Raw genomic sequence first — 24,091 nt, 5'->3', positions numbered from 1 at the left:
TTGCTCACGCACGTTCAAAATAACTCAGTTTTCGTCAAAACCGAACCTATTTGTCAGATTTGATTGAATTTCACGAAAACTGAGCGATACTCATTAAGATCTGAGTGAAATTCACTCAAATTTGACAGTTGCCCCCTTTACTCATTTCTTGAGTAGGTTCGGTTTTGACGAACACTGAGTGATTTTGAACGTGCGTGCTGAAAATCTGATACCTAACATTTTTCTGACAGTTTGGCAAATCATTTGCTGGGTTATCAGTTATTATGGTTTTTAATTATGAATGTTTGATGTGTGAAATCCTTTTGAAAATAGTTTTGAAAAATATGCAATATAACTGTTAACCAAGCAAAGTTAGGCATTTCGCAAAAAAAAAAACACACACGAAAAAAGAGTAATTTGACAACTTTTTCTTTACTTTTTTGATTAGTATTAAACGGTTCAATTTTTATACAATTTTAATTCTGCATTCAGTTTTTTTCAATTATTTTCAAGATTTTAATATTTTTTTTAAATGTAATTTTCATATTTTGCAACAAAAGTGTCCAATACAGCCAAATTTTGCGTAAAATTTCAAAACAATAAGATTTTTCATGTAAATCAGAATTTTAAATCAATATTTTTTCAAATTTGATTTATTTTCTGAATTACCGAAATTGTTTAAATTTGACCAAAAAATAAAGGTTGCTTGTTTTACTATATCCTAGTTTGAAATCAATTGTAGAAGTTTATTTTATAAAATTTGACTATCTATTCCCTCTCTTGTTATTGCTAAGTTGAACGGAAGAAGAGCAAATTTGAGCAAATTCAGTTTTTGTTCAATTATCTTCAAAATTACATTTTTTAAAGGTAATTTTCATATTTTGCAAAATAAGTGTTCAATGCAGCCAAATTTTGCGTAAAAAATCAAAACAATATTATTATTGTTATTGCTAAGTTGAACGGGAAGAAGAACAAAAACTGTGTCAAAAATATATTGGCCATTGTTTGTACATGACCAATGTGAGCAAATGTAATCGTAGCAACGATGCTTCCTCCAAATTTTGACTCAATTGTGTTATTTCTTAGCTGCAATTCGAATTGTTTTCCAGAAACACTTTATAAGGGAAAGAATGTGACATTTATATATTATTTAGTTACTTAATCTCGAGCTTTGAGTTATTTTATTATATTTGCAATAAAAAATCACAATGATCTGAATGTCAAAACATTTAAAATATTTTGCATTCAGTTCAAATCTAGTCCTTGCAAAAAGTTCGAAAATTCGTTTAAAAATTGAATTGTTTTTTTTTCCTAAAAATTCCCCTTCCAAAAATCCACAAAGAAAAGTATGTTTCTGGATATTTAACTGTTCTCAACATGATTATTTATTTTACGTTATATTTAATTTTGCTGCATAGATTTAATTTATTTCGAACTTTCCACACTACAACACTCATAGCGATGATTCTAACCATAGCGATTTGAGTTTGTTTTCAATCTTCAAAATGCACATTTTTGATCTAGCACTATAAATAAAACTATCGAACAATCGCAAACGAACTTTAATTAATCGAAATAAATTATCTCTTGTTTCATTTCTTTTCCACCACAATTAAACGCGAATCGAACGAATACGAAATGCCCCACGCACATACACCCGACATGAACACATCACCACCAACTACGAAAAACCAAAAATCAAACAAATATTTGAAAACCAATATTTTCCCCCAAACCAAACCAAAAAAACACGAATCATTGACTAACACAGTCGTCACGGCAATTCAAGGTCTGATTAGCGCAGCGGACGAGCAGTTACTAAAGATAGATAGAATTAAGCAATCGGCAGCAAACAACTTAAGCAAGGTTAGAACACTCTACCTACACTTTTTACTAGCGATTTTTTTTTCTTCTCTTTTTCACTGCTGATGCCTCAATAGAAAGATTTTTTTACCCCCTTTTTTGACTGCGTGATCCAGGATGATTTGTAATTTTTTGTTATAATTTGGTATGACTAGCTGTCATTTAGTTCAAATTCTGGCCGCTAAGAGCGCTGCAAGCGCTCGAGAGACCCAATTCTTCCTGGATCATGCCTTTTTGAGTAATTTCTCTTCCGTTTCTTCCCCTTGAAGTTGTTTTTAACAGCCCGTCCCGTTTGTTATAAATTTCGTCTGGTTTTTTTTTCCTTAATCCCTGAAAGAGTCTCCAGCGTGTACTATAAATGCGATCGAGTTACTAATTCGAGAATGTTACACCACCGTAGTAGAACAGCGCCAACAAGTCAAGCCAAAAAGCTGATATTATCAGCAATAACAACTGAAGGCTCTCCCCTTCAGTTAATCCTTTACTTCTCTTTGTTAGTTTGTGTTTTGTTCGAGTTGTCCTATCTTACTTACCAATGAGTGAATTGTCCTTTTGTTACCACTACTGATACACGAAAGTCCTGTATATCTTGTATATTAAACATGCTCACCACGACATATATATTGGTTTATCCTAAGTTATTAATAACCTTTCTCTCTCTCTCATTGTTATTTGTTTTTATGTTGAAACCCTAACTCTTACTACGAATAAACAAGAAATTCAAAATTAGCAATTAGTTTTCTTTTTTTCATTTGTTTGGCAAACACTTTTTTGGTTCGCTTCTTTCCTTTTTCCCTCCTGAGTGAAGAAGCTCCTGCCACGTAATTCTAACTGAGATTTTTCCCCCAAACTGCGGCGCGACGGAACGAAACAAACAGGAAACAGAAGAAACCGACAATACCGAACCGGCTGAGAAGGAATCCCCGGCGGCTGCGGCTGATGCCACCAGCGGACACGTGGTCAAACACGTGGACGACGACAGCAGCGTCACCACCGCAAGCAGCAGGTGCAATCCGGAACCGGAAGTCACCCAAAAAGAAGAAGAAGTGGAACGACAAGAAGTAGCTGTAGACGAGCCGGAAGTAGCCCCGAAGGTCGTGAAGAAGCGTGAAGCCGGAGCGGTGCCGAAGAAGAAGCGTCAAACGAGCAACGGTGGCATCGGTAGCACAACAACAACAACAACAGCAACAACGGCTAGCCAGGAAGAGGAAGGACGTGGCCTGAGCAAGAGCGGAAGCACCGTCAAAGTGATACCGATGGAGAAGAAGGTTTCGTACGAGCCGGGACATCACGCGTCCATCAGCCGGCCCACGAGCCCGGTGCAGTCGGTCACGCTGGATTCGGTGAGTTGATTTATGTGCTGGTACTTTAAGAATTGAGGTATTTTCAAATGATATTTGATTTACATAAATATAAATGAATTGGGATAACGTTCTGAAAGTTATAAATCCAAATTTGGCTATCCACAATCCGGTAGTAAGCACCTTATACCCGGGACTTCGTCATGATCCAAGTGTATTACAAATTATACTTTCCCATAATTTCGTTGCCAGATTAGACCACATGGTTGCCAAGCGTAATCCGTTTTGGGGGGTAAGAGGTCTTTCCTATGGTTGTACGACAAATGTTAATAATTTCAATTCTAACCAGAACTTAAATTATGTTTAGATTAAAAGTATGAAATCAAACATATTTTTATGAATTTAATTGTCTTATTCTTGTTAATTAAACATTTATATTAGTTTTTCCATTCTTTCAATCAACAGTTCCTTAAATAGTTTTTTTTAAAGAAAAGTCTGATTCAGACATATTTTAATGAATTTCGTCAAACAATTTCAAGAGATTTATTATCATGAATGCTCTCCCATACAAATCTTTACTTTTTTAACTTATTTTGGAATTTTTTCCACTCAAAGCAATTCTTTGAATAGTTTTACTTGAAAAAGTTACAATTCAAACATATGCTAATGAATTTTGTGATCTTTCCAAAAAAATATTATTTTCTGTACAATTTTTGAAGAGTTTATCCATTATTTAGAAGTTCTTTAAATATTGAAATGAGAAAAATCTTAATTCAATCAAATATATTGAACTGAACTTAATGTTCTTTGAAAAAAATATATTCATTTTTCAAAATGTTTGATGAGTTCAATCTCTCAAACAGGAATAGTTTGAAAATAATGTTATGAAAAAAAGTCAGAACTTTTTGGTTTTTTTTTTAGGTGAACATATATATTTGTTTCTGTAATATTTTTTGTAAAAAGACAGTCAAAAGACATATTTGAATTGAAATAAAATTCTTTGAAGAAATGTTAAATATTACTCATTTTTTTGTATTTAGCCAAACTTCAAATCATAAGAAATTTCAAGAACAGTATAATGAAAAATTGTTAAGTTCAGACATGTTTAGTAAGTTTCCGTTTGTTTAAAACACATTTCTTTTTATCTTGTAATATTTGAAGAGTTTATCAAGTGAAATTTGTGGCATGTACAAATATTAAATACTAAACGATTTTAGACCGAGCCACGTAACCTAGTGGTAACGCTTCCGCCTCGTAAGCGGTAGATCGGGGTTTAAATCCCGGCTCGGACCAACACAACTGGTGATCTTTTCCCTTCTGGATTCGATTGCTTAGTAAAGGGAAGGGAAAAATCTTAATCTGTAAAGAATTAAATTTGAGAAAACTTAGTTTTTTAAAAGAAGCAGTTTTCTGGAATTTCGCAAAAAAACAGTTTTGAATTTGTGTATTTTTTATTTGGATAAAACTTTGTCCATCGTTTCCTTAGGTCTAAATGAGCCATACATATTTGGGGGCTGTCCATAGAAGAGTGCTATGCAAAAATCAAAAAGCTGTATCTTCATACTTAGATTTTTTACCGAATTCGATGAATTTTACCGAATTTTCAAATGTTGAATAGTTCGGTAAACTGAAAATTTCCGAATTCGGTAAAAACTTACCGAAATTTGGTAACGAAGTTCATTTTTGTTCATCGCACAACCGAAATCCGGTAGAATTTCGTTCATTTTGACGAATGGTTTATTTATCTAAACTTTACCGATTTTTCAACTACCAAATTCGGTAAAAAAATAATCTAAGTTTGTTGAGAAGGGATTTTCTTATCAAAAAGAACTGAAAATTTCCACAAAAAGCTTCCAAAAATCTTTTTTTTTGCAATTCCGTCGTGAAACTACTTACTTTTCTTGTCATTCTTGAACGACGAAATAGCCTACTTTTCTGTACCAAAAATAAAAGAATCGAATAGCAACACTTTTCAAAATAAATGCTGAAAAGTTCTACTTTTCAGCACTGAAATGGGAAATCGGAATAGCAAAAAATGTTGTATGGAACTCGTTGCAAAACTTGATTTTTTCAGCACTCTTCGTATTTATCCAACTCGGTGAACCTCGTTGGATAAATGTACGACTCGTGCTGAAAAAATCCTCTTTTTGCAACTTGTTGCATAAACTACTATTGTTGAATTGAGTTGTAAATTTTCGGTAAAGAATCGATGGACAAAGTTTATTCCAAATCAAAAAATACATTTGAAAGTCTTTTTGAAGAAATATAGAAAATTGTTCAAGTGCTTAGAATAACTTGTTTTGGACATTTTAAAATGTTTGGCTGATTTAAAACTTTTAAATTATTTTTTTTGCAATTCCTTCGTGAAATTACTTACTTTTCCTGTCATTCTTGAACGACGAAATAGCCTACTTTTCTGTACCAAAAATAACAGAATCGAATAGCAACACATAGCAACAAAATAAATGCTGAAAAGTTCTACTTTTCAGCACTGAAATGGCACTTGTTTCGAAAAGTACACAGAAAAAAAATGATGGTAATATTCATCAGGAAATGGTGACAGATTTTGTGGCAAAATAAATGATAAATTTTACCCCAGAAAATGATGAATTTTCATCAGTTTTTGATAAATATTCATCAGGTTCACATTTTTACACATTTTTTATGTAATATAACACAAATAAAGAGGTAATATTCAACCTACCAAATTTTCAACATTCCAAAATTCAACTTTTTTTTTCTGTGTAACACTTATCATTATTTTTTTTAGATTTAAACGATCTATTGACAAAATACATGAAAATTTTACTTAAAATTGGATAAATGTACGATCCGTGCTGAAAAATTCCTCTTTTTGCAACTTGTTGCATAAACTACTTTTAAAAAAAGAACAGACAATTTTAAAACCGTTTCTTTTTCAATATAACATCAAATTGAATCAAGAGGGCCTCTAACTTTAAAAGGAACACTTTACCATGAAAATTTTGTAATGTTATTTTGCTATTTTGATTTTGCTTATGAAAATATGAACAATTTGTATGGCCATATGTTCAAAAACTCGAGTGCAAAAGATGCCATTAATAAGTCCCCGAAAAAAATTCGAAAATTTCAAAAATCTGTTTTTTTTTACATTTGTAGTAATATAGGGGAAATGTTGTATGATATACAGTGGTAACGAGTAAAATTAAGAAAATATAGATATTTTCCGCGTACCAATTTTTTAATGTTCTTATCATAACCTACAATTTTGTTAAAAACGTAAAATCGATCAGAAAATCCCGTCTTAAAAAACAAATTCTACAAATTCTAATTCTAACAAAATACATGCCTTATTTGTATCACAAGCCTGCAAATTTGTATGGCAAAACTAATCAGGCAATATTGCTTTGTTTAACAAGGTTAATGCATGAACAATTATTTATTCAAGCAAAATAAAAAAACGGCTAAATTCTAGAGAATTACTACTTTGGTAATAAGCACAAACTAAATATTAAAAAAATTAAGCATCAAATTTCAATTAAAATTTTAAAAAGTTTTATTACCAAACTGACGGAGTTTATTTTGATACATTTTTTAAGGGATCTAATATTAAATTACTTAAAAAAGAAACTTATGAAGTGCTTTGTATACTCTTGTAGAACTCAAACTCACAATGAGTAGAATTTGTCTCGATTTTTTTGTTGTATTTATATAAAACAAGTCGATTTTTATTAGCATGAAATTTCTAATGAAATTGTCATCTCCCCAAAAAACAGTCAATCGTCGAGTGCGATGCAGCGGAATCCAAGTGCGTGCTGCTCGAAACGAAAGTGCCACAATCGTCCAAGGTTATGTTGGCCGATTCGGACCATTCCGTGGCAAAGCTGGACGCAACCGCCACTGCCACTAGCGCACGAACCCAGGAGGATACGCCGGTTAGTATATAATTTACCTAGAGTCACACTTTAAACTTGAGTTAAACATTATTTTATCCTTAATTTTCAAAACCGCGTTAGTTCGATTTAAATCTGATCGTGGTGTTTGAGTCGGTCTCGAACCTGAACCAGGGCCGAAGCCTGGAGCTCAACGTTTTGCTGGGCTCGGAACCGACCACCACCCAAACCACGGTGGTCAATTCCTCGGGCTCCGGTGCCTCCTCCACAACGACCCGCATAGCATCCCCAACGAGGGAGGTAATGAAAGATGTGAAGTTAGAGTTAGAAGATCGTGCAGCTAAACCCCATTTTGTTCGTCCCCGTTTGATGAAAGTAACACACTCTGAATGAAAATTAATGTTTCATGAGAAAAAAGACTAACTTTGATACATGTTGTGGGCATTGTGTTTGCCATAACTAATCGCATGAAATTGAGCAACTTATTTTTGGGGAAATGCTCAGCTTTTTATTTGCCTTTAAATTATTTTTTTTTTATTTTTTTATTAATAAATTTCACGGGTTGTATTTTGATTTTTGAAAATTGAAAGAATATTGTCAACCGTCGTATCACGAAAAGAATTTTTTAAACCATCATAATTCATTGTAAAATACTTCATGCTTAATTAAACCCCAAACAAGATCAACAACGATGTCAAGATACTTTTCTAAAGCAAACTTGGTTTTAGTTTTTGAACGATTATACATACCGTCCCAATGGGAAGTATTGGGCCCGAAAACAGCGTGTTGTACCTAATCCGGACGTAAGTATAGTGAAAAAAGAAATCAGCAAAATCAGACTCATTTGTCAATAATTTTCAAAATTTCACAAAACACAATTAAACAACAACACCGCACACAAACCGAACACTTGGTTGGTCTAGAAAAGTAACTTCTTCAACGAACGTCTACTGAAACACCCTCCCTGAAGATGACATGCCTTGCCAATAACAAATGCTGCCTTAGCTTCACCTTAATTCCCAAATATCGATAAGTATACTAAGTGGCGTAAGTGACACTAGCAAATGTACATTTTTGAAATGCTGGAATGATAACGTAACACTGTATTCTTATGATAGCTAGCATTTTGGTTGGTAGTTCTATCAGCGTCATTAAAATCAGCAATTAACAGTAATGGGCATTGCGGTAGACAGCGTAGATAACCTTTAAAACACTTGTTTTTAAGATTTATAGAGATACAATTTTTACAACAAGTTTTATGTTAATCGTAAAACTAATGTTTATTTTCTAGATGATGAGATTTCTTGTTATAAAATATTAACGAAGTTTTTAATTCTGTTCAAATAATCGACCAAAATATCGTCTTTGAAACTTATGGTGTGCAATTTGTACCATACTTTCAGGGATGATTTTTGCCAATTTTTCAATATTGCCAGAAAAATAAATTAAATAAAAAAGTTTTTTGGAATCTGGACTTGGTGTCGCTCAATGTATTTTTGTTTTATTAAATTATTTGAAATATAATTCAATGATGGATTGCATTTAAAAAATCGAGTTTTTTTTTAGATTTATGAAAAAATGTGCGGTTTTCGTTCTAAAATACTTTCAAAACGATCCAGAGACGCCTGTCGACCTTCCATGAATAACATTTCGTCAGCTGTGTGCTATCTTGTGACAACGACCATTTAGTACTTTTCGAGAAAATCGATTTTTAAAGTTTGATGATAAATATTTTTGAAACTATAAATGGTAGAGCCAAACTTATTGAAGCAATCGGTTCGTATACTATCGCTTAACAAACGCTCCAAGTTTCAACTAATTTGGTTACACCAGTTAAAAGATACAGTAAATAATGTAAACAAAAATCTGAAAAGCACGTGTCACAAGTGTGTTTCGAAAGTAAAATTGTACTATGTGTCACAAGTGTGCACAGAATTTCCATACAAACTAAAATAGACTAAAATCAATAGTTTAACCGACTTAATCAGTATATTTTCAAAAACAAAAGATTGCATTGCTTTTAGAAAGTGTGTATCAACATAAATTTGTGAAAAACAAGACAAATTTTGCACATTTGCACGATCATTTTGATGATAAATTGGTCTATGTCACAAGTGTGTATTGCGATATCCATGAAACGGAAGCGAGTTTCCAAAATCGAGTTAAAGCATCTTGTAGTGTTTGTTAAGTCTAGCAAAACGTCATCATTAACTCATTTTCGACCAAAATGGTCTATGTCACAAGATAGCACACAGCTGACGATTTGTGGAAAAGTTCGCGCGGTCTCCTTTGTTTGATGTTTGTTTCTTTGGCGGCAATTTAGACAGTTTTAATTTTTTCATGGTTTATTTAAAATGATGGAAAAAATAGAAGTTAACACTTTTTAAGAACATTTTATACTTGCAGCCGAGTTGAATGAAATTCGATGAAACTATCCCAACAAGAACACAAGACATCTTGACAAATAATAAGAAAATATGATAGAGCTTGAAAGGATGATTTTTTTTTTATTGCGAAATACCTTCAATTTAACGATATCTAATATGAATAGCATTTAAAACACAAAAACCGATACTAGTTTCAGATTTAAAAAATATGCGGCGTGGATTCTTATTATTGCCATTGGAAGAAAAATAAATGAAAATTCAATTTTAAGACAATCAATATGGAATACCTCATTTTCAAAATAAAAAATTCTTAAAATTTTCGTACTTTTCAGCTTTCAACAAAGAGAACTTTTTTCAATACATTTTTTTTTATTTTTAGATTTTTTTTTAATTCTGTTTTTTATGTTAACCTTCAACTTCAAAAATGAAAAAAATATTTGGCAGTAATGCAATTTATCTGAGATAAAAAAAATTTATTCGGCAAATGTTTTAAAGATGTTTTTTTTTCATGTAAGGATGTTTGCATTTTTTTTTATATACTTCTAAACTAAATTTGGGTCATATTGATCCAAAAATCGATATTTTTTTCAAACTGGCCTTTAATTTTAAATATAATTTTTTTTCAGAATTCCACCCTGAAATATTTATTTTGTCAAAATAAGAAAATTTACAATACATTTGTAAAAAGTGTATTGATTAATAGTTTTGAAAATATTCGTACTCGTTATTTGTCAAATGTGAATTTTTTTAATTAAATTATAACTAGGTCCAACAGTTGCTGAGATATTATCAACTGAAAAATGGACTCTAGAGGTTGTAGTTGTTTTTTGTGGTCTCTGAAACAAATTTATAGGATTTTTTTGAATCTCCAGCTGAAAATGTTTTTGCACACGAACAATCACGTTTTGGTGGATTTTACATAAAAAAAAACGTGCACTTAAAAAAAACATTTTAAAGCACTTTTTGAGTTACATTTAAAATGAGGAAAATTTGTTTCATTAAAACCTACAAATTTGTTATAGACTCAATATGGATCAGAAAAAACGCTTCTAGAACCCGATTAATCAATGTGTCAATATTTGCATAGAAAATCATTACCTTGAAAAATATGTATTTGCATCGGCTTAGCAAAAATAAAAAAGATTTCCAAAACAATTTTATTGGGATATCTTGCAATTGTAATTTTTCAACGCAAAAAAGGAAGTAAGCAAGAAATTGTCACCATTTCATTAAAATAATAGAAGTGTCAGCAAAATCATGTCTAATGAAAGTAATTAAAATCCTGCTCTTTTTATATCGCCAAAAATAGTAGTACTAAAAAATACTTTTTGCAATTCCGCTGTAAAACTGTCAACTTTTCCTGTCCTTCTGGAGAAACGAAACGGCCTGCTTTTCCCTACCAAAAATAACAGAAAGGAAAATTAATACCTTTCAATACCAGTGCAATACCAGCACTGAAAGGGGTGCTGAAGAGTTGAACTTTTCAACACTATTTTCAATATGTTTTTGTTTTGAACGGTGAATTTACTAAACACATGAATGTTTGACTTAACATTTCACTCAATGGGTGTTTTTCGGAATTGCAAAAAAATGTTGTGTGGAACTCGTTGCAAAACTTGATTTTTTGAGTACTCGCCGTTTTTATCCAACTCGGTAAACCTCGTTGGATAAATGTACGACTCGTGCTGAAAAAATCTTCTTTTTGCAACTTGTTGCATAAACTACTATTTCAGCATTCATTTGAGTGCTGGAATGTTCAAATTTTCAGCCCTTGTTTCGAAAGGTAATATTATTCAATAACAATTGTTTTGACTCTTATTTTGACGGAAAATTAAATTCAAGCGGGGAAGCAAATGTTTCACTGGGAAAATCCAAGTCCATAGAGTGTTTCTGGTACTGCAAAAAAAAGTAATTATTCAACTCGTTGCAAAACTTATTGCACTCGTCGTATTTATCGAACGCCAAAATATTAATCGTGCTGAAAAGTCTTCTATTTGCAACTCGGTGCATAAACATTTATTTTGACCAGTTTGGAAAAAACATTTCTCATGAATATTTTAGCGCCAATTGATTCCTGCAAAATTTTAAAACGCTTTGTAGAAAACCGCTCGAGCAGTTGGTTCAAAGTTTGAATCTATTTAATTGAGCAAAATAACTAAGAAATGTACAGCAATATCGGGAAACGACAAAATATGATCACATCTTCATTCTGCAGTTATTTTTCATTACTTATTTATTCCTTTTTTAATGACAAGTTATGTATGACTTGTTCCATTAATAATTTTTTTCATTGTTCAGTGTAACTATCAGTCATTTCAATCTTCTAAACATTCCAATAATTTTAGGTGGTGCTCAGCGGCAAGATGAAACTTTCATTAGTCAAGTTGGACGACATCGAGAAAAAATCTACGGACGGTAAGCTTCACAACACGTGCATAATTTTGTTAAAAGCTCATCAATTCTTTCCACTTTTACAGACGTCGTGGTAAGAGCCAAGGATGGCAGCAGCCAGGACAAGAAACCCTCTCGCTTCGGTCCCAATGAGGAGTAAGCTGCGCGTGGAAGCAGCCAGCCAGAAGTACATATTTTTTAAAGAACTGAACTCAAATCAACCAGTCAGCTACAGAGCTGGAGAAAAGGGGGGAAGCACTTCCCGTTTCTACGTGACTGAGGCAAGCAAATGCAGCAAAAACTAAGGACAAGCGCGCGTGGCCAAATTAGAGCGAAATTGCTTTCGTGGTGAATAAGTTACACACACTGCTATTTTCTATACACTAAAGTTGAAACTAAAACGGCTCAATTTTAAGAGGGATTAACTTCAGTCCAACGAAAAAACCATGGCTCACATATTCGTCAGTAAATTCTAAATTCTACTTAATCGCAATTACATTCGATGTGTAGGAAAACTGCATGCGCGTTAATTGTGTCGAAAAGCAACAAACAAATAGAACAATTTATACAATCAATTTCTACTGTTTTGTTACTTGCTTACTATTTCGGTTTAATTTACTATCTACACACAACACACACACTATACTTGTCACCACCTTCTTGTCTGTTATCTTGCTTAAGTTGATCGGTATTTCTTAGTTTGATCCATTTATATTTACTTGTGTAACCACAAAGAAATAGTATTTTTATATCAGGCAAAATAGGAAGCAAACGGCATTGTTTTAGAATTTGTTTCCGAAACCGTTTATCTTTTTTTTTATTGTTTAGACAATTTTATAGCCCCGAGCTTCGCTCAGATAGTCCCATTATACATTGTTACCACTATGTGGCAGATATTCTGCTCAAATAAATAGTAGTTTGTCAAACTTATAAAAATGGATGAAATTCTAGAAAATAAATAAAAAGCAAATAAAAAAATTAAAAATAGTTAAATTATGCAAGCAAACCTATTGTAACAGCGAAATTGACGTAATAAAATGAACATGTTATAACTGAGGTTGTTTTTTTCTGCTATTCCGAAAGTCCAATCAGCATGTATTTCCATCGTACATCTTATTATGGCTCATCATCACTTTGACGTTCGATTACAGCTTCCAAAAAGAGTTCACCATGTCCAGCACGTGCCCAAGAATCTTTGAAAAAGCGCCTTTCGTCAGCATGCTGGCACTCGTTAACAAGAAATGCAATTTTGGATGCAACATTGAACACAATGTTGCATAAAACACCAATATGGGTTAGTTGAAAAATTTCAGGTCTATGAAATATAGCATACATTAGAACATGTTCTGCAACTGCTGTACAGTGATGTTTGTTTTATGAATCAGTCGCGATTTTTTTAAACGGATGTTCATAACATTTAGTTTTTATCTTTTTAAAATATGATACAGAATGAAAATATATGTAAACAAAAAAAAAATAAAAGTCTTTAAACAATAATGAGTTCTACCATGCAACAAAATAGAGACCAGTGGTTAATGACTACGGTCCCGCCTCAGAAGTGGAAGGTCCAGTGTTCAATTGGGACCATCCACAAACCACGTGGACACTTTTTTGGAAATCTCGACCCCCTCTCGTTGACAATTGTACATACAAAAACTTTTTGTATGGAGCGTGAACAATCGCCATACCAACCCCCTAAAGTTTCCACGTGGTTTATGGATGGTCCCATTCCTGGATCGAACTTCTTGAAATTTATCGACTGTAGTAAAACTTTGAAAATCAACAAAAAACGAATAAAAATACAAATACAAAAATACAAAAATACAAAAATACAAAAATACAAAAATACAAAAATACAAAAATACAAAAATACAAAAATACAAAAATACAAAAATACAAAAATACAAAATACAAAAATACAAAAATACAAAATACAAAAATACAAAAATACAAAATACAAAAATACAAATAAATACAAAAATACAAAAATACAAAAATACAAAAATACAAAAATACAAAAATACAAAAATACAAAAATACAAAAATACAAAAATACAAAAATACAAAAATACAAAAATACAAAAATACAAAAATACAAAAATACAAAATACAAAAATACAAAAATACAAAAATACAAAATACAAAAATACAAAATACAAAAATACAAAAATACAAAAATACAAAAATACAAAAATACAAAAATACAAAATACAAAAATACAAAAATACAAAAATACAAAATACAAAAATACAAAATACAAAATACAAAAATACAAAAATACAAAAATACAAAAATACAAAATACAAAAATACAAAAATACAAAATACAAAAATACAAAATACAAAATACAAAAATACAAAATACAAAAATACAAAAATACAAAAATACAAAAATACAAAAATACAAAAATACAAAAATACAAAATACAAAAATACAAAAATACAAAAATACAAAAATACAAAAATACAAAAATACAAAATACAAAAATACAAAAATACAAAAATACAAAATACAAAAATACAAAATACAAAAATACAAAATACAAAAATACAAAAATACAAAAATACAAAATACAAAAATACAAAAATACAAAAATACAAAAATACAAAAATACAAAAATACAAAAATACAAAAATACAAAATACAAAATACAAAAATACAAAAATAAAAATACAAAAATACAAAATACAAAATACAAAAATACAAAATACAAAAATACAAAAATACAAAAATACAAAAATACAAAAATACAAAATACAAAATACAAAAATACAAAATACAAAAATACAAAAATACAAAAATACAAAAATACAAAAATACAAAAATACAAAAATACAAAATACAAAAATACAAAAATACAAAAATACAAAAATACAAAAATACAAAAATACAAAAATACAAAAATACAAAAATACAAAAATACAAAAATACAAAAATACAAAATACAAAAATACAAAAATACAAAAATACAAAATACAAAAATACAAAAATACAAAAATACAAAAATACAAAATACAAAAATAAAAATACAAAAATACAAAAATACAAAAATACAAAAATACAAAAATACAAAAATACAAAAATACAAAAATACAAAATACAAAAATACAAAATACAAAATACAAAAATACAAAAATACAAAATACAAAAATACAAAAATACAAAATACAAAATACAAAAATACAAAATACAAAAATACAAAAATACAAAATACAAAAATACAAAATACAAAAATACAAAATACAAAAATACAAAATACAAAAATACAAAAATACAAAAATACAAAAATACAAAAATACAAAATACAAAAATACAAAAATACAAAATACAAAAATACAAAAATACAAAAATACAAAAATACAAAATACAAAAATACAAAATACAAAAATACAAAAATACAAAAATACAAAATACAAAATACAAAAATACAAAATACAAAAATACAAAAATACAAAAATACAAAAATACAAAAATACAAAAATACAAAAATACAAAAATACAAAAATACAAAAATACAAAAATACAAAAATACAAAAATACAAAAATACAAAAATACAAAAATACAAAAATACAAAAATACAAAAATACAAAAATACAAAAATACAAAAATACAAAAATACAAAAATACAAAAGACAAAAATACAAAATACAAAAATACAAAAATACAAAAATACAAAAATACAAAAATACAAAAATACAAAAATACAAAAATACAAAAATACAAAAATACAAAAATACAAAAATACAAAAATACAAAAATACAAAAATACAAAAATACAAAAATACAAAAATACAAAAATACAAAAATACAAAAATAAAAAAATACAAAAATACAAAAATACAAAAATACAAAAATACAAAAATACAAAAATACAAAAATACAAAAATACAAAAATACAAAAATACAAAAATACAAAAATACAAAAATACAAAAATACAAAATACAAAAATACAAAAATACAAAAATACAAAAATACAAAAATACAAAAATACAAAAATACAAAAATACAAAATACAAAATACAAAAATACAAAAATACAAAATACAAAAATACAAAATACAAAAATACAAAAATACAAAAATACAAAAATACAAAAATACAAAAATACAAAAATACAAAAAAAATACAAAAATACAAAAATACAAAAATACAAAAATACAAAAATACAAAAATACAAAAATACAAAAATACAAAAATACAAAAATACAAAAATACAAAAATACAAAAATACAAAAATACAAAAATACAAAAATACAAAAATACAAAAATACAAAAATACAAAAATACAAAAATACAAAAATACAAAAATACAAAAATACAAAAATACAAAAATACAAAAATACAAAAATACAAAAATACAAAAATACAAAAATACAAAAAAAAATTCTTGATTGATTTGGTGTCTTCGGCAAATTTGATGGGGACTAAGTAGTAAAAAAGTAAATCTTTCCACCCGTGGAGAGTATCTGGGCCGGCATTTACAAAGCGGATTCAGTTTGTGACGATACACTACCCTTCCCTTTACTAAGCAATCGAATTCAGAAGGGAAAAGATCACCAGTTGTGTTGGTCCGATCCGGGATTTGAACCCCGATCTACCGCTTACAAGGCGGAAGCGTTACCACTGGGATATGTGGCTCGGTTTGATGGGGACTATTCAGAGAAAATAGGTACAGGGGAAAAATTGTGATTTTTAATTAATAGTTTTATTTTTTTAAGATATGATTTTTTAAATAGTAATTTTTTATAAAAAAAATAAATCTTGTACTTTCAATTCTTTGACCTAATTTTTTAAATGTAAAATCGAATTTGCAATCGAAAAGTACTTTACATTTTTTTTATTGAGTGTACCGTTTTCATAATATAGCCATTCAAAGTTAAATTTTGTCCGAAAAAATCTGGTTTATAGATTTTTGAAAAATAGTATCCATGACATTCCTAAAATTTTTTTTTTCGAAGAGTTCAAAAATTTCCTACAATTTCGTCTAAGAAACATTGAAGATTGGACCACAGGTTGTTGAGATACAGCGGATAAAAGAAACAGGTAAATTGATTTTTTTAAGTCTCACCTAAACAACCCTCCATTTTCTAACTTCTAATGTCAAACATTCAATATTACGCCCTTTTGAAAAGTTAGTCTTGATCCAAGTAAATGGAAATTACGTACATAAAATACGTACTGATTTTTTTTTCTAATTTTATGTTTTTTGCATATATTTTAAACAGGCAACTGATAACGATAATCACGCACTGGTGGTACCAAAGGAGGGGGGCATTCGATAGAAATTTGTTCTAAATTTGTCCGAGGGGTCATTCACAAACACCGTAATCAAAAAAATTTCCCATGCGTGAGCCCCTTCTTCTGTCAAAGCCTGGCCACGATGCATTATATGTAAGAGAAAATCAGAAAAACTATATACAAGAGAAAATTATATAATAATTCAATTTGCGTAGTACAAAAGTTGACATATTCTCAAAGTATTCTTAAGAAGTAGAGTGTTAATTCGAAAAAAAAGTGTGTCATCAAAAATGTGTTGATAAGTCTTGGAAAGTTCTCATTTGGAAAGCATTTCAGTGTCGATATTTCATGATAATATTAAAATATTTTTTCATTTATCTTTTAAAGTTACATTGGATCTTTTATTAATTTCAAAGTTGTAAGTCTGAAGATTTATATAAACCAGCTGTTAAACACACGATTTGTGTTTATAAGAATTTATTAAAAATCATGAAAAGTTTATCATACGCTTGATGAAAACGTATCCTGCAATAACTATGCAGAACCATTCGAATTTATTGAAGATTTCTTCTTTTACAAACAAGCATGTAACCGTTGGCTCGTGTGCATGTTTTCCACATCCTTTGGAGTAAGGATATATACGCGACACGGGTTAAACCCGTATCAGATGCTAGAACATTGTAACACACCTCCCTTAGCACATCGTTGCTGCTGCTGCCAGGATTCTGACAAATGATAATTGCCAATAAAGTTTACGATTACGACTGCTGCTGCTGTTGCATGGTACAGGAGTCTGCCGTTGCTCAGCTATGTCTAGCTCTCCAAAAAGGACGCAAAGAAAAGAAAACCGCACGCAACCCAAAAATTGTACCGTGGAGAAAAGGTGCCCACTGCACGAACTCAGAACACAGCTACAGAATTAAATAATTAATTTTTATTGCCCATTTTCTGCTTTCTTTCTCCGCGGGATCATCCTTCTGGCAGACGCAGAAGCGCTGGGTGTGATCCAGAACGCGGGACGTCGCGACCTCCTTCTGCTCATCAGGATAAGAAGCTACATCCGTAGGACTTCTGGAAATCCTGCTGGAGTTGCCGCTGGCTGCTGTTGAGCGATTCTCTGTGAAAAATATGTTTTTCACATATTACAAAATTGAACACAATAATCTAAAACCTTACGAAATAAATAAAAAGTCTGGTCATTTTTCTATGAAGTTTATTCCAAAACAACAGTTCTATTCATTTTTTTTTATAATCAAAAAATGAAAATTTCCCCAAAGAACCTCAAGCCGCTATCTTTCACGCTTTTTTTTCCCGGGAGGTGCCTGAAAGGATATGTTTTATGGGCTCTTAGCGGGGAAATTATCGAGCACGAGCTATGCAACATGCCCATTTTTTCAGACTTTCTTTTTTATCCAATTTCGTTCGAAATTTTTATGCGTCCTGCGTTCACGCGTGTTTCGGCCACCTCCAAAAAGGATCCTCGCAGGATGTGCGCGTGGAGAAATTGTTGCGCTCTCTTCATAACTCTTATGAAAATGACTTTTCTGAGCAAGATCGTTATCATTAGTGGTTTCGTTTTTTTTTTTTGGCTGGGATGTTGGGAAACCCGTGGATCGTACAGCTGGAACCACAAATTCATCCGCACTGTTTTTTCTTTTCTTTCGAGGATTGGGATTTTGAAAACATAGGTGAAGGATAAAAAAAACAGTTGGCAAGTTGAAGGAAAAAAATAGGCGTGTGGCAGATCATAACAATGGATAATTAATGGGCGAAACGTCGCGGTGGTGATTGTTATGTATTTTTTCATCCGGCGTTATACTGACTTCTGGTAGATTGTTCAATATTTTTTGGGATTTGCTTGAAGAAATTCATGAAAAATTATCGTGAAATTTGTAATCAAGAATTTGAACTAATGTATCAAAAGTATTACATAATTCGCTGGAAACCAGACCTTTCTGTTAATAAATGGTTCATTTTGCTGGAAATTCATTAGCAAATGAGCAAGAAAGGAGGCCTGTGCTACAACAATTTTCTGGTTTTCATATTTTTCCAGCTACTTTTTGCGAGTTTTTCTCCCTTTTTTCACCTTTTTTATATTAAATTGACCTGGGGTTGATTGGGAAAACTGTTTTAGCTTCGTTACTGTACAATATTTGGATATTTATTATTGATCCCGGAAGGAGGAGACACGGAAAATGTGCAAATCCTTAAATTATTCTTCCTTATTATGCTTTTTGAAGCTTAAAAATTGTATTTTTGACGTTTTTTACAATGAAAATCAGTTCAATAGTTAAAAGTTGAGGACCGAATGAGTTGCACTTAAAAAAACTCAAAAAGCAAAGCAAAGTAATCCACTTTAACGACCCCCGGGTCTTTTGTGGTCTCTGTTGCAAGTTTCTGCTCATTTCTAGGCGTCCGAAGGTTATGTGTGGTGAGTCACCCAAAACCTCTTTTACGCAAATGGACCGACGTTTTACTTCCCCATCCGATAGAAGGCGTGGTCAGGCAAATCTCGTTTCGAAAAATGCCACCGGGTCCGTCTGGGATTGAACCCAGGCCATACTGGGGTTTAGAGGCTACTACGCTAACCACTGAACCACCGGACCCGGCTATATTTTAGAAAAACTCATTGTTCGTAATTTAAATTCTTGCAAGGCCATATCTCAGTAACTAATGGTCCGAAGAACAATATTCAAAAACAAAAATTGTTGAGAACTTTCTCGGCATTTCCAATATTTTTTTTCAGATCTGGATGAGAATGGAAACCATTGAAAAAGTTTTTTTTTTAAATTTTAACTTAAAAATAGCTCTACATCAAAAACGGTGTATTTTACCAAAAGATTAATAAAATTAATTGCAAATTCAGATTTACAGATAAAAATGATCTTTAGATTTCTATACTGCCTCTGATCACATAAATGTCCCAAATGCATTTTCATCACTTTTGAGTTATTGATGCAGTTTGGTTCAAAATCGTGTACTCTTTCAGAAAACGCTTTTGTTCTAGAAATCAGGAAGAAATCCAGTTTTTTCTTGAAAACTTAACACGCAGCTTTATGTGAGGGACCAACTTGCTTTGCTTTTTTTCTCAGTTTGCAAATGGGACATTTATGCGAACATGGGTAGTAGACTTTAAAAAAAAATCACTCTTTTTTTAATTCATAGTTTGGCGAAAAACTTTGTCAAAATCGATTTTTTGTGATAAAAGTTATTTAAAAATGGCTAATGGCTTTTCCGTGTACTTAAATTTTTTAAATAGGTGCTCATTTTAAGAGTACAGTCGACTCTCTGGCTGTCGATCTTCTCGATATCAATATTGCTCCAGCTGTCAATAATTTTTTCAGTCCCTTCAAGAAGATTGCTTTGATTTTTCATTCTATAATTTGATAACTCCCGCTCTCGACAGTCCCTTCAATATTGACAACGAGAGAGTCCACTGTATTTCCGTAATATTTTTTCAACAGGCAAAAACAGGCAAGGTAACAAAAACAGGCAAGGTGTACAAATCCATAATCGTAGTCAACTTACTCCTAAAATAATTCAGGATTCGTTGAAACATTGTTTTTTTAGATATTGTTTTTATATTGCAAACATAAAATTAGTAAGTAAGGCTGGAGTGCTTATAATTTTGAACAGTATCCTTCCCTTACTAAAAAACTAAAAAAAATAAAGATATTTAGGATAAATTCAAATTATTTGCCAAATTATTTGGCCATCGCAAATTTTATTTCAAGTTTTTGTCCGTCCACCCAATGCCAAATTATCGCCGAAAATTAAAATTTTCCATCGAAAAACATTGAATAACGTTTTTTTTTAATTTTTATTGAAATTGGGCACGTTTAGACTCTGAGCATTTTTTTTTTATTTGTCGGACCACAGATCGGGAAAAGACATAAAACTTAAAGAAATAAACATTTTCATTAATAAATGGATATTTTGCAAATTTTGTTGAAAAAAATTGATACAGTTTGCAAAACTGTAATAATGTATAAAGCATTCTGGGTTACTTTTTGTTTCAAAATGTCGAAAGTTAGGCTTGAAAATTGATATTTAGCTTTTTTTATCCCTTCCTCGACCCTAACAAAAACCGAGGGAAAAAACTTTAAATAAAATTTGTGCCACCCTTATTGTCCGCAATTTATATTGATTTATTTTATATCTTAAAAAAAAAATTATACGCTGAAAAGAACCTTTCAAGATCCATTTAAAAGCTGACAAGTGCATTTCGAAGTATGTTAACTATGTCATCATATCACTCATTATTGGTAAATAGTGAGAAAGGCATCAATCACATTGTGGTGGATTAAGTTAGTTTTTTAAATTTCGTTTTGTTAGTTGAGATACAAATTGATATTGTGAAAACCAGAATTTCGTCAAGTTCCATAACCATTACCTTAAATAGTCTGTCACTGTGTTCCATATGAAACAACAAAAAGTAGTAAAAGTTGTAAAACTTCATTAAAATGATACCTTTAAATATGCAATAAAAATTAAAAATGCAGTCCACCATTGCATAACCACGAAAAGGCCACCGACAACGCTGCCCGATTCGCGTGTACTTTTTGCTCATTTGCAAAGTTTATAAAAAAAGAAGCTCCCCCTATCAAAAGTATAAGATCGATGGTGGTCAGTCGAAGTCAAGTTCAAGAAATACATTCCAAAACAAAACTCAAACACGGCAAGGAAAAAAAACCTCTGATCCAAACACACCCAGGTTGGCCTTCCAGACCGAGTCAGCAAACAAAAAAAAAAGAAGCAAAAAAACAGACGAGGTAATCGAATAAGTAATATGCAATGATGTCTCCTTTATATGCCGTCACAATTTTTTTCGAATAAATCTCTTTGGATCGTTTGATGAGCGTCACGGGAATCGCCACCGTTTTGTGTGGGAAACATGTGGTCAACAAACAGCCCCCAAGTCGTGGCCAGGTCGTGGCGGTCTGGAACAACACAAAAAAAAACACACAATCAAACAGAAACTTTCAAACCTTGGAGCAAGATGAAGCTCCCACAATTAAGCTGGAATTGTGACTTTATTTGCAGAGCCTCGTTTGCCTTTTTTTAGGTTAGGTTCTTCCCATTGGACTCTATCTCTGTTCGTCCTGGAGGACCTCCGCGATGGAATGGAAATGAATTCCGTGATGGGCGGCGAACTGAAGGTATAGGATATTCGGAAAACTTATGTATATAAATCTGATTATAATAAACTAATGATGTGAAACTTGTTGAGCGCAGAATCAACCACGCAAACGTCGTCGATCATCAATTACCGGTGGGCTGGCGCTTCCTTGGAGGGGAAGCAGCCTAATTTGATTGGGTAGCAGCTGGAGGGTAGTTTGGGAGCAGGGTTACCAGGTCAAAATTTGAAAAATCTGGCAAAGTATCGAATAAAAATCTGGCAAAATCTGGCAGACGGAAATCTAACAATTCAGAATGGTGAGGGAGGGAGGGAGGGTATAAATCAATCCAAAAGTTGGTAGAATTCAGATGGTTTTACTGGTTGTATGGCCACAAAAATGATAAGTTGCAATATCTTTAAGGAAAACACAATCAATTTTATTTTATTTGCAATTAAAATCGTTAATTTTAATCAAAAAGTTGTACAAAAATGACAAAAAGTGAAAAATCTGGCAAAATCTGTCAATATCTGGCACAGAGAAGGGTGAATCTTTATTCTGGCAGACACTTGAAAAATCTGGCATTTCCAGATTTATCTGGCAACCTGGCAACCCTGTTTGGGAGACTTAAAAGGACATAAATTGACGAAATTTATTACAGTTATTTTTTTTGTGATGTTACGGTGCTACAAATTTAACCATGGTTATAGGATTGATGATAAAAATTGATCCTTGTCAAGTTAAAAAAAAACTCATCCGGTTTATTAAAAATACCATAACAATGATAACTGGCAACCCTGTCTCAAGTTATGACCACTTAAGTGATGTTGACATACTTTTTGAAGTTGGATCTTAATTGGACCAAGTTTGTTTCATATCAAAAGTTAAGTACACACATGGTTGCGAAAGAGTTAATAAATTGGAATAACATTATTTCCAAATCTGTGGTGGGTCACATTTCGGGTCAGAAGCGAAGATGGCACCAAACAAATAGGTGGATTAAGTTAGATTTTCATCTTACTAAAGACCAAATAGTTACTTATTGCATCATCTGCTGTTCCTGCCTCGCATGCAGCACTCCTTCCACATTGCAACCCAATCAGCTCATTTGCCGTTCCGTATGAACATGAGAGCCCAATAACTGACGGAAAAATAAAGCAATACACACATCTGCAACAGTTCAAAGTTAGGAGTATCACATTTCAGACCAACCTTCGTCAGATGCTGCGCAGCCCAAAACAGCACGTGCTGATGAGTCCTAATAGGTGATTAATATTGTTTTTTCTCCCGATCGCTTCCGTCAGCAGAAGCCGAAAACAGCACGTTCCCCGCCGGGGCCTGAATTGATCGATCGGACGAGATAAATTCGACGAAGAAAACTGCATGCGTCATGCCAATCTGGCGATTCTTCAGCCAACTTCGCGCCAGATGAAAACTGTTCCAATTGCAGTTCGGCGCTTCCTTCAAGGATCTGTGCGGAAGGATCCTCGTCGATTGATTAAACAGGAGGGCCAGACTTAACGGGATCCCGTTCCGAATCCGAAGAAGCAACAAAGTATCGACTCTATCGAAAATTAAATACCTTCTGCATCGGCAGCGGGTGCAGGAAGCTTGGAAACCCGGAGCCACATGTTCCAATTTTTGGTTGGATTTGGCACACGTCATGCTTCTACCTTTCTTTTTCCCTGTAAATAGCTGCGCTACTTGCATCGGGAGCTGGGCACGGTGTGACTTAAAAATAAAATAAATTAATGATTTTCAAAGCTTTCTTTAAAAAAAAAAACAAATTCTTCGCTCTACAGCATTGCCTTTGCGTTCTCGATTACGAGATTCCTACTCGAAACTAGGTGTCCGATAAATTTTATGTTTACGCATCTTAAAGCTTTTGAATAACCCACAAATAACAAAAAAATGATTTATCGCAGCTTAAAAAAATAACTTC

At 31.6% G+C, this 24,091-nt stretch overlaps 1 protein-coding gene across 4 annotated transcripts in view; it reads left to right on the top strand.

Annotated features, from left to right (window-relative positions):
- Positions 1-12,845, top strand: part of LOC6035467 (titin) — an 81,687-nt gene extending 68,842 nt beyond the window's left edge. For 3 of the 4 annotated variants that reach the window (XM_038262406.1, XM_038262404.1, XM_038262405.1), the window contains 6 exons: positions 1,751-1,845; positions 2,721-3,185; positions 6,899-7,057; positions 7,139-7,315; positions 11,748-11,817; positions 11,880-12,845. In XM_038262406.1, coding sequence (XP_038118334.1) covers positions 1,751-1,845; positions 2,721-3,185; positions 6,899-7,057; positions 7,139-7,315; positions 11,748-11,817; positions 11,880-11,953 — 1,040 coding nt within the window. In that variant the 3' untranslated portion in view covers positions 11,954-12,845. The remainder of the gene's footprint in view (positions 1-1,750; positions 1,846-2,720; positions 3,186-6,898; positions 7,058-7,138; positions 7,316-11,747; positions 11,818-11,879) is intronic. The other variant, XM_038262407.1, reaches the window with a different exon arrangement.
- The last annotated feature ends 11,246 nt before the right edge of the window (positions 12,846-24,091 follow it).

Source organism: Culex quinquefasciatus, chromosome 3 (assembly GCF_015732765.1).
Source record: "Culex quinquefasciatus strain JHB chromosome 3, VPISU_Cqui_1.0_pri_paternal, whole genome shotgun sequence".
NCBI lineage: Eukaryota > Metazoa > Arthropoda > Insecta > Diptera > Culicidae > Culex > Culex quinquefasciatus.
Note: the sequence above shows the minus strand (reverse complement) of the source record. Positions and strands in the feature narration are given on the sequence as shown.